Below are 22971 nucleotides of genomic sequence, written 5' to 3' on the forward strand. Positions count from 1 at the left end.
ACCTGTATGCAAGGTTGAGTAGCACGATGAGCAGAAGAAAAAACCTTGCTGGGATGTTGGTGTTGTTGGAGGTATTTATTTCTTTATTGTACCTTAACTTTTGATTTATAGTAAATCTTATACTTAGATATTGTGTTTTGATTCATACAGTGCATTAATCCTTGTTAGTCATTGTTATGCAAGTTTGGATATGAGAACACATATCCATTGAAAGGCCCCAGATGTGTGATGTTGCCCATGAATTTCCACGTGTTGCAATGTGGAGTTGGTTATGCAATGAAGATGGTCATGATCGAAGATTGATGGGTCATTGCATGTCACGTGTTGATTGTGCTGCATCACTTCGTAGGCTGACTAGAGCAAACATAAGTATTGTTGCTGATATTTCATATATTTTTTTAATAAATACTCGCGCATTTAGCAAATTTATATCGCATGTTGCGAAGGATTGTCCCATGATATTCCTCTTTGAACTTCAAGATTGGCGTGAGGGCGGCAGTCACATCAACTTGTCGTTCATGGAACATGCCACCAATGATGATTTTGTAGTCACCCAGCAGGTTGCATATTCTTCAATGACAAAAAGGGTCTTTTGGGGGGAGAAGAAAGTTAGAGAGAAGCACAGAAAGACCATAAGTGGATCGGTGGGAGAGTTGGCTCTTGCACTTAAAAAATCTGGATGTTGAAGAATATGATATGTACTCAAGAGAATATAATGTGTACTCAAGTTGGCCTTCTGAAGAACACAAATAAGGTCATCGAGAGGCTACATTCACAGTAATCACAACATCCTCACCCGTAGAAATTCATTTGATTATTTTTTATTTATTTATATATATTTAAAGATCAATATTTTAACTCATTGATTTGTATATAATGTCATTTGAATGTTTCTATAAATGACTTTTTATATAAAGTTGTTTGTTTGTTATTTATTTATATATAGTGTCATTGATTGAATGTTTAAATAGTTTGAATGTAAAATTAAACCATTGTTGAATGTTTAAATGATTTGAATGTAAAAACCAAAACCACTCTTGAATGTTTAAATAATTTGAATGTTCAAACTGAAAGAACTATTGAATGATTTGTGTATAATATCGTTGTTTATATGTTTATATATTTTCAAATCAATATATCTATGCGAAAGTAAGATATTTGCAATATATTTTACACTTACCATATATTTGCGATATAATGTCATTGATTCAATATATGCAAAAAAAGTAAGACATTTGCAAAATTAGTGGTAAGTGTTTTACAAATAGATCTATGCGAAATATTAACGTATGTGTGAAAGAGTAAAATATTTGCGATTTTGGTGGTTTCAGCTTCACTGCGATTTCACAAATAAATTTATGTGAGTTCATGAGGTATAAATTCACATAAAAAACCTGTGATTCTGGATTTAAGTGGGTGTTGAACATATTCAATGGGTGGTACAATTTTATCGCAAAAATTGCCTAAATTCGTAATTACGAAAGATAAAAGTGACATAACAATATCAAATATTTCTGATTTTGGATATTAGGAGAATATAAAAAATTCTAAAGTTTTTAGGGAACCAGGTCAAGTTACCCATGCAGGTCATTTTTTTTTTTTTTTTATAACCTAATGCGTAAAATTTTGAGGCCAAGGCCCCTACCCCCCAGGCCTATACTACGCATTGGCTTACTCAAATGACCAACACCCATGAGAATTGAGCCTTGACTGCCAGTTAAGCAGCCAAGGGCCCAGCCCACTACGCCAATCCCCCCTGGGGCACTCATATGCACGTTTGGTTCACCCTTTCTAAGAAAGAGAATCTAAACAAACACCCCATAATATCAAAGTTTTTTCTCTAGACGACGTAAACCCTACATCGAACTCCGCGGTTTGCAACGAGCCGGGCCAACAGTGTTTTCAAGATTAATGGTCTAGATTCAGTCTCACTGAAAATACACGAGTGCCCCATTCACACAATGCCCAGTACTGAAGAGTGTCCTACAAAAGCGGATGTAGGGGTGCTCCTTACTGTGAACTTATTACTGGGTTGCCCTGAAGGAACAACAAAACAAAGCAAGATATTCAACCCCGAAAATTCGCTCTGTTAGAGGGAGGGAGATAGAGAGTGAGAGAGAGAGGAAGAAGAAGATGAGGAACGCTCTCTTGAGGCATCTGCTGCTGCTCAACTCCGCCAAACCAAGAGCCTCTGTTTCGCACGCGCGCCACCCTCCTGCCCCTTGGTCGTTCAGCGCCACACGTGTGAGCGCCCCTTTCTTACTTCGCACACTAGGAAACGATCGAATCTTGTTTTTTTTTTCCTGATAAATTTCCTCTTGGTTATTTCGATCTAGGGTTTATGATCGGTGCTTTTTTGGTTTTTTTGTATAATGTTATTTTATGATTCAAATGATGATTCTTCTGTGGGAATGTGAATCGATCAGACTGCGGTTTCGGCGGCGGTAGCTGAGGAAGAATCGGAAAGCATAGTGTTCCCGAGGTAACGATCTTTTCGCGCGAAGATGCGACTCGTTTTGTGTTTAATTGGGCTATCATTTTGCTGATTATTGTGGCAAAAACGCTGAAATCTCACGGAAAGTCATAAAATTTTGTTATTTTTTTTTTCTTACTATAGAACGCGAATTATCGATCCCCAGAATGGTATTTCTCTACCTTTCCTTTCTCTGTTACCCTGCGACCGCAAATCATCGATTCCCGAAATGGGATTTTGCCCGTTGTAATCTGTCGAGAATGAAAACGACGAATTTTTTATCGTTTCTTTTTGGCAAATGCGACGTGCCTTGCTTTATTTCTTTTTTATTTAAAAAAAAAAAATGGACCTGAACTTCTTTTCCTGCAAATTTATAGGTTTTGGTTCAGTTTTGGGATTAAGTTCATATATTTCTTGACAATTTTTGACTGTTTTTCGCCTTCTAATAAAGGGAGGGCCTGGGAGTATCTTATGGGCTCAATTGGGCACTTGCTGGAAGAGGCGTAATCGTAATGGAGAAAGCTTTCCACAATTTGAAGTCTCATGATCTTCATAAGAACGGTGCAGCTGTCATAGGTAACGAACTTCTTTTGGTGGTAGAGAGAATGATTCAGCACACACACACACACACACACACACACACACACACACATATATATATATATATATATATATGTGATGCATCGTTTTGCATATGTGTTCTAGTAATAAGTTCATTTGGGTGCTCAACAGATCCTGTAAAGGGTGTCCCAATTTTTGTTAGAGGAAGCTTCTGTAAGGGGGACAAGGAAATTACAAAGGCGCAGTTTGGTAAACTTTTGAAACAAGTACGTCTTCCAGCGGTGCCTTGAGAAAACAATGCATGACAAATATTCAGTGTTCAATGTTCAATTATTATCACGATTATGAATGCGCAGGCTTCTTTCTTTCATGGTATTCTCTTGGTTTATGTGCACTAAATAGTGGTAATTTTTGGCATAGACTGTTATGAACATGTGCTAAAGTTGAGGCCTGCATGACAACTCGGTCATTCTTAACATGGGTATTTTAATTACCACCGCGGGGTCACACGCTTGGCCAGCAGGGTTGTTGTGAGGATGCTGAGATGAAGGCACCAGATCAAACTCTGCTGGCTCACGGGTGTGTTCATAGCTTTTAGAGGTGGGCCACGAAAGGCAGGGTGGTTGTGGGGCCCCACCTGGGGTTTTCCTTGCTTCGGCGAGGGTTCTTCGTCATAAAAAAACATGGGTATTTTAATTAATATATAGAGTTGATTCTTTATCCTCATCAAAATGAATATACGACTTGCTTGATCTGATTGAACTTACGAGGATAATAATTTTATTTGAATACAGGCTATAACTTTTGATGACTGAATCTATGCAACCAAATGTGTATAGAACATTTGAACATAAAAAAAGTTGTAGTGGCCACCTTATGTGGCTTACAAGCAACAGGTGATGATTTCAAATCTTATCGTCTCACAATTGTATGAAAGTTAAAGATATAAAAATAAACTTTTAATAAAGTTGTATCGATTTTGAAAACTACATTCCTAGCTCATCTCATGCTCGAGACTGGATCAATTGGTATCAAGTCTAGCTTTTACCATCCAAGCTCAGGCTCAGGTCAGTTCATGTACATACCTGTTTATATTTGTAATTTTATTTAACATTGTCCATGCAGTTATAGATTAATTATTATTATCATATCATCAATATCTGATTCAAGACCATATAAATACATTGATTTTAAGAAGAAAATGAATAAAAAAATCACATGCTGCAGGCTAAAAATGAATAAAAAGTCATACGCCATGGGCTATGTGTTAGCCACATAGATGCATGTGAGAGAGAGGACATGGAAACTGCGGCAATGTGACCTGTTCACTTTGAAAACATATGATCACAGGCAATGATTTAAAGAATTGAGAAAAGGTAAGTCTTTTCAGAAAGAGGCAATAAATCCAACAGGATGACAAGAATAAAACTGGCTTCAAAAACAAAATCAGAACTTAGCAAACCATACTAGAACTCAAACAGCTAGCTCTTTCCTAGAAAAATATTGGAAGATAGCTTCTTCAGTACCTATAGTTCCTAGTCGGGTGCATGTAGAAAATATCTTGATGACTTTGGATGTTTCAAAGGCTGATATATAACAATTCCATTGCAAGTGCCCGGAATTGTAGCTTCCAATAGCATCTGAATGTTGACAAACACTTCACCTTCAGTACTTCGTACCTGAGTTCTCCTCTCACCAAAATCCATGATAGTTTACATAATTATCTTTGGATTCTCTAGTTTGGTCCATGGGTACTAGGTTCATTTTTAGTTCAATTTTTCCTACTAAGGATACCAGTCTTTTTGGGCCTTGATGACCTTCAAATTGTAACCCACAGATTTGATGATGATGTTTCATACAATGTCAGTTCACCAGTAAGGAATCAGAAAATGAAAACCAATATTGAAAGTGGAAGCCAGTAGAAAGGATGTTTTAGATCTATGTAAAGTGAAATCAGGAAGTGTTTGAGAAACTTTTTTGAAGCCCTATCAATGCTTAAAGCGAGTGCTTGAGCTGATAGAAACAAATTAGAAAGTATTTATGGATTCAAAAGTAGTGGCAGTTGAAGTATCTTAGTGTATGATGTTACTATCACAGTCCAGTATTTATTATCTAATTTCTTGTTCTACGAAAAACATAATATCTATACTAATATAATACTTGAGCTTTTTCCTACTGTTAGGTTGATACATGTAGCAAGTGTACATGCAGAAAATAATTGCTCACTGATATCTGTAATGAAATATGCGGAAATAAAAACAATGTCCTACAACGGACATTCACACATAGAAAGCAAAAGAACAAGTCCAAAAAAGGACATACACAAAAGCCAACAATGACTTGCAAACATAAATTCTTATAAATGCAAGAAAGGGCTTGAAGAAGCCAATTCTTTACAAAGGGGGATACCCCACTTATTTATAGGCAAGGAGGAATGAGAGAGAGGGAGAAAAGTAAGAGAGAGAGACCACATTGGGAGGCCCAACAAGGTGTCGTTGGGACCCCCAATGTGAATGCATTAAATGCATTTTTAGGAAAAAGAAAACAAAAAAATAAAAGAAAGAAAAGGAAAAGAAAAACAAAAACAAAAAATGAAAAAAACTACAATGCCCCTATTGGACAGAATTACAGGAATACCCTTATCGGGTATTATTGAATATATATATATATATTACATATATATATATATATATTACATGTATTTTAACAATACCATGCCAATTATTAGCAACTAACAAGAGTTGTAGCCTTCAATGTATGAGTCACATTTATATTAGTATATCTTTTACACATTCTTCTTATACAAAATCACCACCACCATCATCATCTCGCTTTATCCTCGCTACATGTCTTCTTTTTCTACACTTTTCTATTTAAGAATATATTCTCATTCACCCCACATCCTTTTGTATCCTATTTAATCAAAAGTGCTAGTCAGAGCGTAGGTAGTAGACTTCTAAAAGGCCTGCTCGAGGCTTTAGATGTGACTATTCGGCCTAATCGGAAACCCCAAAATGAAAAAGTAAAAAAAAAGGAATTTACAACAATATATATTTGTATAAGACTTAATAGAATCTATACATGCACACACATACACATATATACATATATCTCAAGAAAAAAAAATATATTCATATATCTAAAGAAAAAGAGTAGATATACATTTAAAAAATACAATTATATATATGGAAAAACATATAATATATACAAATCTAGATGGTCATAAAAAGAAAAGACAACTTTAGGACTAGGCGAGACTAATCAGAACCTTTTAAGCAAGGTTGTAAGTATTGTATCGTTACTCATAGAGGTTGATGAAGTTGTCCAGTCCACCTATGATCAATGATGTTCCATACAATTTTTTCTTTCCATTCAAATTTTTTCCAATGACCTCTTTTGCTTTATCCATGGCTTCATAGAGATAACCAGAGTTGCTAGTCGGAGAAGCGGGAGTGGGAAGCGAGGCACTTTCAAATACCCTAAGCAATACATCTGTTGTTTTGGGCGTATCAGACAGATCAATTGACTTCAAAAAATAGTTTCTTTGGGACAATAAACAAGAAAATTTATTAAGGTCCTTGACTTTCTTTCTGTCCACCAATCTAACATGCCCAGATTTTCTCCATGACTACCTTATCTCATCATAATATGCCTTCACTTCATTCACATTAGTATCTAAATTTTTTCTCTCAAAGCATGATATCAAGACATTTTATATCCAGGCCTGATACTGGTTATGACATCTATCATAGCCTGAAAATGAAAAGAATTTGCCGCATTGAAAGGAATGCATGCATCATGCTCTACCTTCTCTTGAAGCACTCCCTCTTCCTTTTTTTTTACGTGTGATACTACTAATAGCACCAGTCACACATTTCTCTTTCGTTGAAGAACTTCCTGCTTATGATGCTATGCTAAGGGCTGTAGGATCAAAAGTAGAGGGCTCATCTTTGTCCTCTTAGAGTTGTGCATACCTCATTTCTGCCTCACTCATTTCTTTTTCTTGTCTTTATCAAAAGTAGGGAGCTTATCTTTGTCCTCTCAGAATTGTACATACTTCATTTATGCATCACTCATCTTTTTTTCTTGTTTTTTGTTTTCAAACTAGTGAGTAATTGTTGGCATTGTCATTTCATGGCATCCGACAAATTCCTTGATGTGCAGGCCACAACATTGAGATGTGTCCCGGTTAATTAATGCTTCAACCGAGAGATACCACTCAAAAAAATTGTATGACAATAGGTGCACTCGATTTTCAATCGGTTTTCACTCATTACTTGAGTGCCTCATTGCCATATCAGATCATTTGATGTCATTTTCCTCCAAAAAAACTCAATAAGAAACAAAGAATATGGATTTTTTACCTTAACACACTTTGTTGAGTGAAAAAATGGTGGAAATGCACTATTACTAGAGTAAACCGCAAAAGCCCTCTCTCTTACGCATGGATTAGCCTTTAAATCGCTCGCACGTCTCCTAGGGTGCGTGAATACACCTCTAATAGCCTTTACACAAATGAATGAGTTAGCCTCAAGAGGTCTTTAAAACCCAAAAGAAAAAATTAAGATTCGGCTCTTTTTAAAGTGCATCGAAGGTGTATCATATGATATATACGATACACACTCGTATTGTGATACAATTGTGTATCGTATCGTTATTTTCCATAGTAACAATACTATATCGTATGATACAGTACAATACTTACATTGTTTTTAAGTACAGTGTGCCTAAGTGCCTGGAACTAGGTGCTGACACAACGCCTAGGGCATCTGAGCGCCTAGTATTTTTGGCTGCATAGCTTGTATCCTATATTACAACTCTTCTCCAAGCCTTTTCTAGTCTTCCTCTTTTCTTAATTCCTTCTAATTGCGTCATATCAGCCTTTTCAGTGATGCTATGACAGGTATCTGTGCAACAAGTCCAAACCATTTCAAATGACACATTTATTTTTGAAAAAAGTATTGGTAGTACTAATAAACATCTTTTAACATTTTTATTTCTATTTGTCTTCCTTTGTTACTCTATAGTCTTTACTCCATACATCCATCTTACTCCATGATACATGTTTTCTCTTCTTGTTGCTTTTTAGTAGTCCAACACTTAGCACCATATAAGATTGTTGGTTTTACATGGTCTTGTAAAAATGTCCTTTTAATTGTAAGGCACTCTCTTGTTATAGATTTTTCCCTCTTATTTAACCGACACAAAACCTACTAGTATTATCTTCTCAAAATTGTCATTTTGTCGTGTACTAGAGTTTAAGTGTTGAAACCTTTTGGCCTTGTTGTGCTGCAACGTATGACATTTAATTTAATAACTAATAGAAAACAAGATCATTTTGTGTTTAAATAGACATATCTTTCATTTCAAAGTTCCACAGAAATTTGGTAATTAATTACCTCTAACCTTTGAATTCACTATTTCAATTATTATTGTATTTGTATTTAGAAAATCAAAGCAACTCACCTTATGATGATAGAATTGAGTATTTAAATAGAAATAGCTTCCATTTCAAAGTTCCACAGAAATTGGGTAATTAGTTACCTCTAACCTTTGGATTCACTATTTCAATTATTCTTGTATTTGTATTTAGAAAATCAAAGCAACTCACCATATGATGATATGATTGAGTGTTTAAATAGAAATAGCTTCCATTTCAAAGTTCCATAGAAATTTGATAATTAATTACCTCTAACCTTTGGATTCACTAATTCAATTATTCTTTCATTCGCATTTAGAAAATCAAATCAACTTACCTTATTATGATAGAAAACAGATTCATTCTTCCAAAATGTTCCATTTTATTTTGGTGAACCAATTCATACCCTATGTCACACGGACTCGGCTAGGGAGGCGCCGCACCCGAGTCGACACACCCCGACATGGGTGCGGCTTCAGACACGGCCCAAACTCGGTCAACGAGTCAAGGTCGAGTTCGTCCTTGTTTTGGACTCGGTCAACGTTGACTGAGACCAAAAATGTCTATTTTTAGGGCAAAAAACAAAAAAAAATGATCTTTATATATATATATATTTTAATATATATATATATATAGCATGAGTCTCAAACATAAGCCCTAGAAGAAGAAAAAAATCGGGGGGCACTGCCCCCCTACGGCCCCCCGCTTGGGGTAGCCCCCGGACCCCCCTTATGCAAGGGCAAAAGTATAATTTGCAAAGTTTATAAAAGCACTCATGCTGGTGCCAAATTTTAGAGGGCAATATCCACATATATGCACACAGGATATATATATATATATATATATATATAGCTGAGTCCCCGTGTCCAAAAATTTTAAAATTGCGCCGCACCCGTGTCGCACCCGCACCCGCACCCGCACCCATGTGACATAGTTCATACCATGACATTAATATCATTACAGACACACGTGATGAAGAGGAACAATCCCTATTTTATTTCTTTCTCACTTTTACTGTTTTAAGGGGGAGTTCTTTCTGTGTTATGTTGACCCAATATCTACTTTATACTATAGGAAACTTCTATGACTTGTTTTTAAAAGAAAAACAAGACATTTGTGTCTTATAAATATGAAAATATCCTTTTTTTGATTTGTTTGATAGAAATGATCAATTTTTTGTGTTCTTTCTCGTTGTTACTATGAATCTCAAATCATTTTTGCGGTTTTGGTAGAAGAGGAATTCCCAAATAAAAGGTGTTTTCAATATTCTAAAACATTTATGCCCACATAGTTACTTACTGATGATAGAGGTAGAAAATAAAAGGATGCACAAAACTATAACAATTGTAAATGACTCATTTTTCTTGATTATAAATTTTTACAACAATAAAAAAAATAGAAAATTTTGTTGTACGTCTGCAAGATGGTCCTGCTACCATTCAGTGGTTGTCTTTTACATTTGAGCCTTGATTATAATCTCTCTAAAATCACTGCCTGAGAAGAGGCAACTCTTAAAAATTGTCACTTGTATTCCTTACTGGAAGGGCAACAAGAAATCATCCAAGATCAACCCATCAAAGCAAGAAACTGATGAAAGTCATGATAGCAAAGGAAGGGATCATGATGCTTTGAGAAATTTTGGTTTCAAAGTCACGAAGGTATAAGAATGCCCAAGAGGGTATTTTGTGATTTAACTCTTTAGCTTGATCTGCTGCTAAGGATCTATTTGTACCTTAGTAGTGAAAAGTGGAAGTAGGTGTGTTCCTAGGTAACTTGGGTGCTGAGTACTCTTGCCTGAGCTTTTCTTAGATGCATTTTGTCTTTTTGACTTTTTTAAAAGAAAGTCAAATGCGAGCCATTCCCATCAACCTTCAATAGAAGAGCTCTCTCTCTCATATGCAGTGGAAAAGTAGGGCAAAAGGTGGGTCACAAACTTGCTATAAAGACAGAAGCTATGGGTGACTAAATTGGTGCAATGATAATGGTGATTTAGTCTTCTCTCAATGTATTTTGGAATCTTGAATTTTATTTAGCTTTATAAATGAAATTATTATAAACATATCGTTATAGATGTATATTAGATATCCTTTATTGGTGTTTTCTTATTTGTACAATGTCAGCTGGTGTTCGTATGTATTTTGTATGAGTTAGATGTAACTATGTCTTCTAACTATATAATGTTACTAATTATCAGATCTTGAATTTTATATGAAATTATAACTTTTTTGCATGTAATGTTATAAAGCATAAACCATAATTTAGTAATTTTCTATATTTTAAAAACTTGCTTGGGGTCAAGCACCTAGATGGCACCAAGCTCTGTTGACTAAATACATTTGAATGTTTTGTTGTTGTTGTTACCTTAAATGAATAACATGTCCTCCTCAAATAAATAGTGAGGAAATAAGATATCATTTTAGGTATATTTCTTAATTAATAATTAATTGCAGGTAAACTAAATAATTATCCAGGTTGAAAGCCTGCTGTTTCACCTTGTCATAACATGTCTTAAGCAATAAGAGAATCAATGTTTCTCAAATAATTCTTGTAAGTATGCCAAAATAAACTTGAGTCCTATTCTGCTTGACCCCATCAAATCATGGTCTTAGATACTCTTGTGTTCAATCTGCTATCTGGTCTTGCCTGTTTTATCGATTGTTTAATTTTATCATCCTTCAACCAGCAATTCATTACTCAGCAATCATGGTCCTCATCAGACTGCATTTCTTTCAATCAAAGCCACAAATGATTGTTTTTTTTTGGATAAACACAAATGATGTTATTTCTCTAGCTAATGGGTTTCAATAAATTTCAACTTGTACTTCTTTAGCAGGGGTTGCTTAAGATAGCTGGCTCAGTTAGAGTTGTGCTATTTTAGATTGTTAACTGAAGGATCTCAGGTTCAAAACCAATTTGGGGCGAACCTTAGCTTAACTATACAATTAAAAAATTTGTAATCCCTTGTCATACTGTATGGAGATGAAAATAAACTGTCCAAGTTACATAATCATTTTAAATCATAGTTGCCATAAACAGGTATTGGTATTAGTATTGGTGCAGGTACAATTTACTGGTATTGGTACGATAGAGTCTAGAATATTTCAGTGAAATTTTACTGAAAAAATATATTGATGCAGTTTCAAAAAATTGATCTAAGTTTTGATAAACATTGATAAATTTATAAAAGAATTCATATAAGTTTTTAAAAAGTTGATACAAGGTTATTAAAAAATAACATTCCAATAGATATTTTTTATTAAGATACCTAACATTTAAAACATCTAACATGCTTATTTGATACTCGATAATGATGTAATAGAACTGAGTTTCTATTAGAAATGTTGCAAGTTTTCTAACTGTTTGGACAAGTTTCTTAGATATAGGATACTTCTATTTGTAGTTTCAAATGAGTTTGTACCATGGTTGCCAGTTGAGGAAGTGGGAGTGGGAAGCGATACGGGAAGCGGGAAGCGAGCCACTTTCAAAATTTTAGGAAGCGGGAAGCGTGGGACCACTTAGGAGCGAGTCAGGAATCGTCTCGAAAGCGAACCGGAAGCGACCTAGGAAGCGAAAAATAAAATAAAAATAAAAATACAAAAAAATTGAAAAAAATTGGGGAAGCGCCGGGGAAGCGTGATGGGAAGCGCGCTTCCCATAAAAGGGAAGTGCTCTTCCCATTTAAAAGTGGCGCTTCCTCGCATGCTTCAAAAGCGCGCTTCCCCTTTTACCTAGGCACTTCCGGTAACTCTGGTTTGTACTAGTACACTTTATACGCAATACACCAGGGTGTATCAAGGGCCAATGCAACCATGTTCTAAATCTGCCACTAACTTAACGAAGCCGTAGAATAAAGAACAAAGAAACTGATGAATGGAGTTCAGTGACAAATGCAATGCCGCTCATTCCATATGTGCTAACAATTGGAGCGAATAAAGGGCTAGTGACAGATAGATACGCTCATTGCTCCAAGCTCAATAGTAGACAAGGCACATCTTTGATCTTTAGTCATCATATTGGTGATATATATTCTCTATGACAGTTGAATGCTTATAGACCACCAACCACATTTTATTGTGGTTGGGTAAGTCTACCATGCTGATGTATTGTTTGTTTCTAACTTCTATTTTGCTTCATTATTGCTACTTAAGGATGCATGTTAACCTCATGTGACTAACGTAGAAGGTGGTTTGAGTATTCATTTAATGTGTGCACCATAGGAATGGGCAGCTTCTACTGATAAATACTAGTTTACTTGCTTTTATATTGATCAACCATCTTAACATATGAATCTTATGTGTAAATCACTTTTTGGTAGGTCACTTCTCACATTTCTTCAGTCTCGAATATCTTTGTTCAAGATGGAGGTGTTGGATCATCTTCAAAGAATGATGCAAAAGTGCGTGTTATTAGCGACCACGCTTCACCTGCTTTATTGCTTTCCAACATCCTTTGGAGGGTTCCTAGTCGAGCTATTTCCCATGATTCCTGTCCTTTGACTGTTTATGTTGCTTCCTCCATGAGGTACGGTATGAAATGTTTTGCATGGCATGTGATGTTCTCTAAACTGTTTTAGCATCTCATTTAAAGTAGCAATGTGAAGGTTGTGCTGTGATTAGGCAGAAACAGTTATACTTGATATTATTACAAAAGTTGCCTATCTTGCTTGTTATTCTATATAAGTAAATCATGTATCGGTCATTGGTCGCTTTGGGAGAATCATGCTGTGTGCTCTTTACTAACTGAAATAAAAGCGGGAAAGAAGCCTTTGTTCTCAGAAGAGTCTCTTGTCCTTGCGACAGTAAAAAATAAGGCTTCAGCCTTACATGCATGGTACATTTCTTGTTGCCTACTTGCAATATGCTTTTTTTTGTACCTGGTAGAAAAATTGCATGCAGAAGGTGTTAAAATGTAAACAGCACATATATAATAATAATAATATTATTATAATAATATTATTATTATTATATATTTTTGTATTTATACTTTTTAATTTTTTTTGTAATTTTTCTTTTTGTTTTTGGTATCTAGTTCTATTAGAACTAGATACATCTAGTTTGGTCAAGTTCCAGTTGGAACTTGATTTCTAGCTGTTGGAACTAGTCCAACGGCTAGAATTCTAGCTGATGGAAGTTCCAACAGCTAGAAAGGGAGAGCTCCTTATGAGCTCTCCTCAATACTCTTGTATAAATAGGGGTGCTTCCCCTTGTGTAAATCATTCCTCTAAATGGTTTTTAAGCATTTTGCTCTCATAAATAAAGTGTTATTTATTTTTATGTTTTTCCATTTATACCCTTTTACGGGTCTTGTCTAAAGTATCTTTTAGATACTTCCTTTAGAGTAGATTCAAGTGCATTCGTGGAGCCTACCATTTCATTATATGGTATCAAAGCTACGAAACTCTTAGATCTTGAAAAACTTTTGCCTCAATTTTCATGCCTCTTGTGTAAAGGTGTGTTATTACCTTGTTCTTACAAAAAATGTTTCGTCACTTGCAAAGGAGTGTTTCATCACTTGCCAAAAGAGTGTTTTATCACTCTTCTATGGACTACAAGAGGATCCATTTGGAGAAGAGGACTTGAGCAACAACATTGTATTGTATCCCTTTCTTCCTTTTTCTCTGTTTTCCTTTTTTTTTCTTCTTCTCCTTACTATCTTCTTCACACCCTTGTAAATGATGGATGACCATGATAAGGTCACCGTCATACCCATGAAGTTTAATGATACTAATTATGTGATATGGGCTTCAATTATGAAGCACCACATACGGGGAAAAGGCTTATGGGGAATAGTGGATGGTTCCGATTGAGAACCTAAACTATCTCTCACAAAAAAAAAAGGTGATAAGGAAGTCCCTCTAACGGAAGAGGAGAAGACTAAGGCTCTAGCCTCTTATGAAAAGAAATGGAAAGAGTGGAGGATGGGGCATGCAAAAATAATGTCATGACTTATTAATAGCATAGATATTAAAAAATGTTCTGGCCTCGCTAAATTTGAACATGTCGATAAGGCATGGGAATACCTAAAAAATATTATTCCCTTAAAGATATTGCCATGTGTGCAATCTTCAATAAAAAGTTCGGACATTAACTCAAAATGACAAAACTATTCGTGAATATTATAATGAGTTATCCGAACTTTGGGAAGAGTTGGCTATTCTAGAGCCAAAATGGCATTGCGCCGCAGATATTGAGCTTCGTAAAAAACAACTCGATATGGAACACTTTTACCAATTTGTGAATGGATTAAGGCCGGAATTTGAACCCACCAAATCGGCTCTACTTCATCGTGGTAAAATCTCTACTATTGTGGATACTATTGAAGAACTAACTACGGAGGAAAATCATCTTAGAAAGAGTACTCCAAAAGTTAATGATGATTCAGTTCTAGTTGTATCTATACCAGGGAATCATACTCGCACTTATAGACCGCCTCATTTTGGGAGACAGAGTGGTGAGTTTGACAAAAGAAAAGTTATTTGTCACCACTGTCATGAACCGGGGCACTATAGGCCTCAATGTCCGAAGCTAAAAATGGGAGACGAAAAGATGGTAGCATCTGTTGGAATCGAGCCAAAAGATCAAGATGCACCTATTTCCATGGCTCAACTGATGGAGATTCTTCAACCTCTTCTCAAAGGGGTATCCTCTTCGACTGAAGCCTCAACTGGAGCAACAATTGCATCTGTGTTCGGTCGAGATAACTTTCCTTGGCTCTTAGATTCTGGTGTTTCATTTCCTATGACCCCAAATGCTAAATGTTTATCCGAATATCTTAAAAATAACTCAAGTATATCAAAAGTCTTTACAGCAGATGAAACATCTCTTGAAATAAAAGGAATATGATGTTTTGAAAGTTTTCAAAAATCCAAAACTTTTTGTATCCCAGAAGTTAGATATATCCCAAAATTAAATTTGAACATTTTATCTGTTTCACAAATTTCTGATTATAGATGTAATATATCATTCTCTTCTGATGGTTGCTGGATATAGGATCGTCAGTTAGGGAAACTGATTGGAGAAGGCCATAGAGAAGGAGGATTATATTACATAGACTTTTTGGAACTACCAAAGAATGTATTTTGTTTAAATATTCAGAAATTAGAAACAGAATTATGGCACAAAAGACTTGGCCATCCTCATATGTCAAAAATCCAATACTTCCCAAGTTTGGAAAAAATTTGTAAATCTGAAAATTTTGCTTGTAAAGACTGCATTCTTGGTAAAATGAAAAGATTACCTTTTTCTAGTAGAACCTTTGTCTCTACAAAACCTCTTGAGTTAATACATTCGGACGTTTGGGGACCCACACCAGTTATCTCTAAAGGTGGTTATGCGTATTATGTCATCTTTGTTGATGACTTTTTTAGACACACTTGGATTTATTTTCTTAAAAATAAATCTGAAGTTTTTGCTCACTTTTAAATATTTCATAAAATGGTCACAAACAAATTTTAAAGTAATATTTTCATTTTTCGCACCGATTCAGGGGAAGAATTTATGTCTGGAGAATTTAAAAACTATCTTAATCTATATGGCATTACTCATCAACGATCATGCCCACACACTCCTCAACAAAATGGTCTTGCAGAACGCAAACATCGCCACATTATGAAAACCACTCGGACTTTGTTAATTGCAAGTCAAGTTTCAAAAGGTTTTTGGGCTGAAGCCGCTCTAACTGCCACCTATCTCATCAATAGAGTGCCATCTTCTTCATTAAAAAATATATTTTCAATTGAAAAACTTTATGATTTAGTTCCAGACTACTCTAGATTAAGAGTTGTTGGTTGCAAATGTTTTGTATTTACAAACAAAAATAATAAATTCTCCCATCGTGCAATCCCATGTGCCTTTTTAGGATATGCTGAAAATAAAAAAGGCTATAGGTGCTATGATCTTCAAAATGATAAATTATATGTATCAAGAAATGTGTCTTTTCTAGAAAAAGAAAGTTCTTTTGAAAGTGAAAAATCCAAAGATATTATTGAATATTCCTTTTTAATCGATTTAACTTCAAAATTCAATAAAGAGGATTTTGAATATAACTTTGACAATGATCAAAGTCCTATTATTTTTAAAAATGATAGCGAAGTCCTATTATTTTTTAAAATGATAGCGAAGACCAAACCAGTAGGGATGTTGGTCTGCAATATTCAAGACGAAGAGTTGGAGAGCAACACCCACCATGTGCATTAGAAAGGTTTTCTGAAGTTCTCCCTCGTAGGACTTCTAGAATTTCTCAACCTCCCAAAAAATTTGTCTCTTACGAATCTTTTTCACCCTCGTATAGGGCAACCCTTGCATTAATCCAATCTTATGTTGAACCTTTCTTCTATTCTAAAGCCAAAAACCATGAATAATGGGTTGAAGCTATGAAAATAGAATTGGATGCATTAGAGAAGGCCAACACTTGGCCTATTCAAGACTTTCCTCTCGAAAATAAACCTATAGGTTGAAGATAAGTCTATAAAGTCAAAACCAAAAGTGATGGGACTCTAGAAAGATATAAGGCACGACTCGTAGCCAAAGGTTATGCTCAAGAGTATGACATTGACTACGAAGAAACCTTTGCCCCTGTGGCTCGTATGACCACTGTTAGAACTTTAATTGCTTTGATTTCTATCAAAAAATTGCATATATTTCAAATGGATGTCAAAAATGCTTTCTTAAATGGGAGTCTTGTTGAAAAAGTCTACATGGAAGCTCTGCTTGGTATTAGTATTCCTAAGGGTAAAACACTTTGTCTTGAGAAGGCCCTTTATGGCCTCAAACAGACACCAAAACCCTGGTATGACAGATTTAGTCATGTTATGACTGATATTGGATTTCATTCTTGTTTGACTGACACTGCCTTGTTTATTAAGCAATCTGATGCAGGTATCATCATCCTTCTTCTTTATGTGGATGATATGATCATCACTGGAGACAACAAACAGGGAGTTACCAATATCAAAACTCTTCTTAAAACTCATTTTGAAATGTCTGATTTAGGATTATTGAGATACTTTTTAGGAATAGAAGTTGCTTATTCCCCTCGTGGGTATTTGATATCTTAATCTAAATTTGCTTTTGATATTGTTTTCAGGTCTGACATTACAGATGATAAGAAGGTGGACACTCCATAAGTGGTCAATGTTAAAATGAAAATTGATGATGAAAAGCGTCTTAATGATCTCACTCTGTTAAGACAACTTGTTGGAGCACTTTCCTATCTCTCCATCACTCGGCCAGACATATCTCATGTTGTACACACAGCTAGCCAGTTTCAACATGCTCCCACTTCTGTTCACATGGGAGCAATTTTACGCATTATTAGATATTTAAAGAGCTCTCTCATGAGGACTCTTGTCTGCATCGTCATCATTAGATTTAATTGCTTATACTGATGCTGACTGGGGAGGTGATCCTAATAATAGGCACTTAACCACTGGTTTCTGTGTATTTTTAGGTGAATCTCTAATATCATGGAGGTGCAAGAAGCAACAAAAGGTTTCTCTTTCCTCCACTGAAGTTGAATATAGAGTCATGGCAACCACCACAATGGAAATTGTTTGGCTCAGGCGATTGCTCGTTGATATGGGAGCTAAAGCAACACATGCCTCACGAATGTGTTGTGACAATAAGAGTGCAATCTACATCGCAAGCAACCAGACTTTCCATGAGTGTACCAAACACATTGAGATGGATTGTCACTATGTCAGAGAGAAGTACTTGCATGGAACCATTGATCTGTCATATGTGACGTCAGAATACCAATTAGCAGACTTCTTCACCAAGCCTCTCGCGGCTCCTAGATTTCACTTCCTCTTAGACAAACTTTTGCTCATTGTACCATAAGTTTGAGGGGGAGTGTTAAAATGTAAACAACACATATATTATTATTATTATTATATTATTATTATTATTATATATTTTTGTATTTATACTTTTTAATTTTTTTTGTAATTTTTCTTTTTGTTTTTGGTATCTAGTTCTATTAGAACTAGATACATTTAGTTTGGTCAAGTTTTAGTTGGAACTTGACCAACTTTCTAGCTGTTGGAACTAGCCCAACGGCTAGAAAGGGAGAACTCCTTATAAGCTCTCCTTAATACTCTTGTATAAATAGGGGTGCATCCCCTTGTGTAAATCATTCCTCTAAATGCTTTTTAAGCATTTTGCTCTCATAAATAAAGTGTTATTTATTTTTGTGCTTTTCAATTTATACCCTTTTATGGGTCTTGTCTAAAGTATCTTTTGGATACTTCCTTTTGAGTAGATTCAAGTGCATTCGTGGAGCCTACCATTTCATTACAGAAGGCTCCCTGACTTGTTGGCTGAAGCTAAAAAGAATACAATAAAATAGAAATAATAAGATTTTTTAAAGTGTATAATACTTGTTAAATCTTATTATTAAAAGATGGATGTCTTTTTTATTAGTTAACTATTTTCTCTCATTTTTCCTGGATTAATGCTGATCATTAGTAAAAGGGATTTTGCAATGGAAAACATATCCAAGTGGACCACAGTATTAGTGCAAGGTTAACTCAGACATATACTAATTTTCACTATCGGGAGAAAATGATCCAATGCAAGTTTTTTGTCCATGAGTACTATTTATTGATGCCAAACTCAATTGGCCTTTGTATACTAGTTTGTGCTGTACTCCAAAATCAAGAGTGAGAATTTGAAACTATTTACTGGTCTGCAACAACTTATTGGTGCAGTACTGTAGTGTCTGGCTTACCTGCATCAACATTCATAGGATCAGCATGGTTTACCTAGTCAGACTAAATCAATGACAAGATACTTATGACAATGTGTTAATTTGATAGGCTTGAAATTCCTTCCTTTCATGACATATGCTACTTTCTTCTTAGGAAAGGACACAGTTGTGTCTTATGTGGAGAGTTATCTAATGAACTTTTAAAATAAACTTTCCTGATACATTGTGCATGTTAAATTTGCAATTTGTGATACAATGCAGCCCAACTGCTGGAGAGACACTTGGTCTTGGATCACAATCTAATGCTGGATTTATAGCAGCTGATTTTGAACGTTCAGCCCTTGTATTGTGTGGCAAAGCTTTTGCGGATAGTGATGGCATTAAAGATGCACTAGCTGCTTTGGCTGCTCCTGTTATATATGCAAGAGGTGGCCTTCCTGTTTCTGCAAGGTAGTGCCATTTGACTTTGTTTTATTTTTAATTGTGATCCTTAATTTGCTTACTACTGCTGCATCTTTTAGGTTGCTGTTATTTGGTGATTCTGTGCTTCTGCTATTTGCTTCGAAGGATACTATTCAGAACTGCACAGAGCTGCATAAGATGATGGTAGCCAAGGATGAGGGTGTTGTGCTATCTTCTCATGGTGTGGCACCATTATTCCGAACCAAAGATTCTAATTCACCAAGCCTTTATAAGCAGCCAGCTTCGATGATCATTGTTTCTGCTGATAGGTAAGTGTTAACCTCTGGTGACAATGTTTTTAAACAAGTGATGCAAATTGAGTTTTGTTGACATTTGCTTGCTATTTTTTCCTTTTCTTCATCATATATATAAAAGAAGCCTAGCACCTGCCTTTTGTATCATAGTTTTGAAGCCAAGCAAGTTATGGCTAAAGTTTTCTTACATGGTGATCAATAGCAATGATCAGATGAGGACTGTTGATATATTTTAATTAAACATTTGTTTTTTCTTAAAATCAGATCTGGTGCCCTTCCTTTGCTTTCCAAACTCTCCCCAGGTCAAGTAGCATATCACTTTTTGGCTGGTTACCAGAGTGGGAAATTTGTTCCAGCATATCATGATCAATTGTTGTCTCTTGACCCATTAGAGCTTGCTAAGAGACTTTCAACCCAGGTTTTTTCTCTAAACCAGGAACTTGCATTTGTTATATGTCAAGCAAGCTAACAGGCAGTTGATGACCCTTTTTTGTGGTACGTGTTGCAGTTGCAGAGCAGTGAGGTTCCATCATTTCTAATCAATGTTAGTGAAGGAGAGAAACACGTGGCTGGTACTGGTCCTTAATCTTAAAAGTATCTTTTGTTTTCTAGATTTCCACCTGTCACACGGGTGCAGGTGCGGCACTTTCAAAAACCTTGGGTGCGGGAGTGCGGCGAAAAAAAAAAATATATATATATATATATATATATATATATATTTTTAAGTTTTATCAGTTAACAACATTAACACTAATGAAAAAATAAATAAATTTTGCCTGTGTGCCCTCGTAAACATCCCAGCACTGGCCCGAAGGCTGCGCAACTGCGAAGCGTCATCCGTCGATTCCGACATTGAAAATATCAGTGCAGGAAGGAGAGCTGTTTCGACTCCCCACCTGAGCTAACACATGCCGAACATCCGAAAGCCCACATAGCGGCAAGGGAACCAACAACGCTAGAACGCTGCAGTGTGGCCTGCCAAACTGCATGTCCAAGCCCTCTGGCAAGATGCACAAGGAACCTTGCAGTTGAGCCGTTAGCACTGAGTAGGGACACGATTCCGCTGTGGCAAAGGGAAAGCAAACACATAGACCCAAAAAAGCACAAGCCGTGTGCACGATGGACATGTTGAGAAGCCGAGCACCCAAGCACCTTGTGGCAAATTAGCACCCCTCTGCAGCCCATTTCATCTGGCAGAAAATTTTTATTATTTTTTTAAAATCTAAAAACTGGACCAAAATGACCCTGGGTGCGTTGACTGCACCCAGGGTTGAGTTGACCACACCGGGTGCCGCACCTGCGTCGTGTTGCGTCGACGTGGGTGCGGCACCTGGTTGGCCGAATCCCTGTGACATAGATTTCCACTGTTAATATGATCTCACAACACACACACACAAACATAAAAATGTCCCATCAGCATATTTGTTATATGCTTGTATATTTTTAAGCTACAAAAACATAATCACATATATGCCTACTCATTTATTCACTCTATATTAATGACAGATTTAAAAGCAATCATTCAGAGGATTCCTACCCACCTAATCCTATAAAAGAGAGACAGTGTGTGTGTGTGTGCATGCTCAAGAGAGAGAGAGAGTACGTGGATTCAGAAACTAACAAACATAAAGTTATCCTTGAATGGGTGAAAGATGTTCGATCTGTCATCCATACACATGCATTTGGTATATAAAATTTAGATCTGCGTTATCAGGTTTTTTTCTGCAAGGAAGTATTCTATAGTGTTCTCAATAAGCCTTTTTTATTGTGAAAATATGGGAAACAAATGAAGAAAGAGCATTAGAAATGCTATGTTAAATATTGTAAATATTGTTGCAACTTTTAAATGGGAAATAAATTGAAATCAGCAAAATATTCTTGCTTTTAGCATTAAAAGAGAAGATATCATATATTATTGCAATATTTGTAACAATGTTTGATCTGTATAGTTTGTCATCTATTTTTTCTGTTAAATTTTTTATTGCAGAGTAATTTTTGGGTATTCTGCCATTTTGTTTAAAAGTTGGCTTTTATTGTTTATAGAGCAAAAGCATTTTGCTTCTGCTATTGTCGATCCGCAACGGTGTGAGGTGTTTATGTTTCATTCAAATTTGACCGGGATGGAAACTGAACATTTTTGTAATGTATGCTAGGCAACAATTTTGTTAAATTAGTGGAATCGACACTTTCGAAGAGCGCACAGCCAAGTGGGCAAGGCAAGGCATCTGAATCCATAGGTAAATTGTCTATCCTGATGTAACGTTTGCTTTCTAGTCTATTATAAAAAGGGGGAAACCAGTTAATTGTTGTGTTTATCTTTCCAGCTGCAGAGCTCAAAACAAAGTATAAGGATTTCTTATCAAGCAAATACTCGGAATTACCTGAAGAGTTTACCTTCTAATTTTTCTCATGCCTTTGTAGCCATTTCTCCCTGGGCTGACTAGGTTGACCTTGTTTTTTTATTCCTTAAATAAAGGTTCCTGACAATTTTGTATGTTTCCCATGTTGTAAGCGGGGTCGTGTGCCAAGCTGAAGGACAAGGTTCGAATCCCCTCTGCCACATGGAGCTTAAGAGATATCTGGTAGGGGTCTGCCTAACCCCAGCTTGCCTTAAAAAAAAAACTGGTTCTTTTAAAAGCCACACTTTTGGGCTTTGCACTGGTTCTGTTTTTTTTTTTGGCATTGCTGCTGAAGGTGGGATCCACACCTCCCGAACTGCCGTACCACCTTCATGTGCAACACATCTTTTAGTCCTGGTTAAAGTGAATTATTGCTGTGCCTCGTTACCATGGTTTCTCACACACCAATGTTAGTAAAGGCCTTGTGTCTTTACTCTCCACCTCCTTTATATCCTTGCTACAGGGAGAAAAGGCACTGCACTTTTTTCTGGTGAAAAGGCTTATTAGATGGGGAAGTCTGTCATTCCCTTTCTTTCTCATTACTCTATATGAGGAAAGCCAACATTTCTCTGCAGTATTTAGTGGATTCACGCAGCTTCTGTGAGCCTTTTGTTTTAGTTCATCTGGACATGGATTTCCATGCACTTGATTGTATCCACATGTATGCTGTCAAATGAATTCATATTTAGATTTTAGACC

General features: G+C 35.9%; 1 protein-coding gene across 1 annotated transcript; it reads left to right on the plus strand.

Annotated features, from left to right (window-relative positions):
* The first annotated feature begins 2035 nt into the window (after positions 1–2035).
* On the plus strand, positions 2036–22971 carry LOC149845272 (uncharacterized). The gene is made up of 11 exons (XM_089995654.1): positions 2036–2244; positions 2427–2482; positions 2925–3049; positions 3206–3300; positions 12769–12974; positions 19419–19607; positions 19679–19888; positions 20138–20291; positions 20382–20445; positions 22027–22110; positions 22198–22971. Exons 1-11 carry the CDS (start codon positions 2134–2136, stop codon positions 22272–22274), a joined length of 1371 nt encoding a protein of 456 aa, XP_089851780.1. The 5' UTR covers positions 2036–2133; the 3' UTR covers positions 22275–22971.

The sequence above is a fragment of the Nuphar pumila genome, chromosome 2 (assembly GCF_984573655.1).
Source record: "Nuphar pumila chromosome 2, dmNupPumi1.hap1.1, whole genome shotgun sequence".
In the NCBI taxonomy this organism is placed as follows: Eukaryota; Viridiplantae; Streptophyta; class Magnoliopsida; order Nymphaeales; family Nymphaeaceae; genus Nuphar; species Nuphar pumila.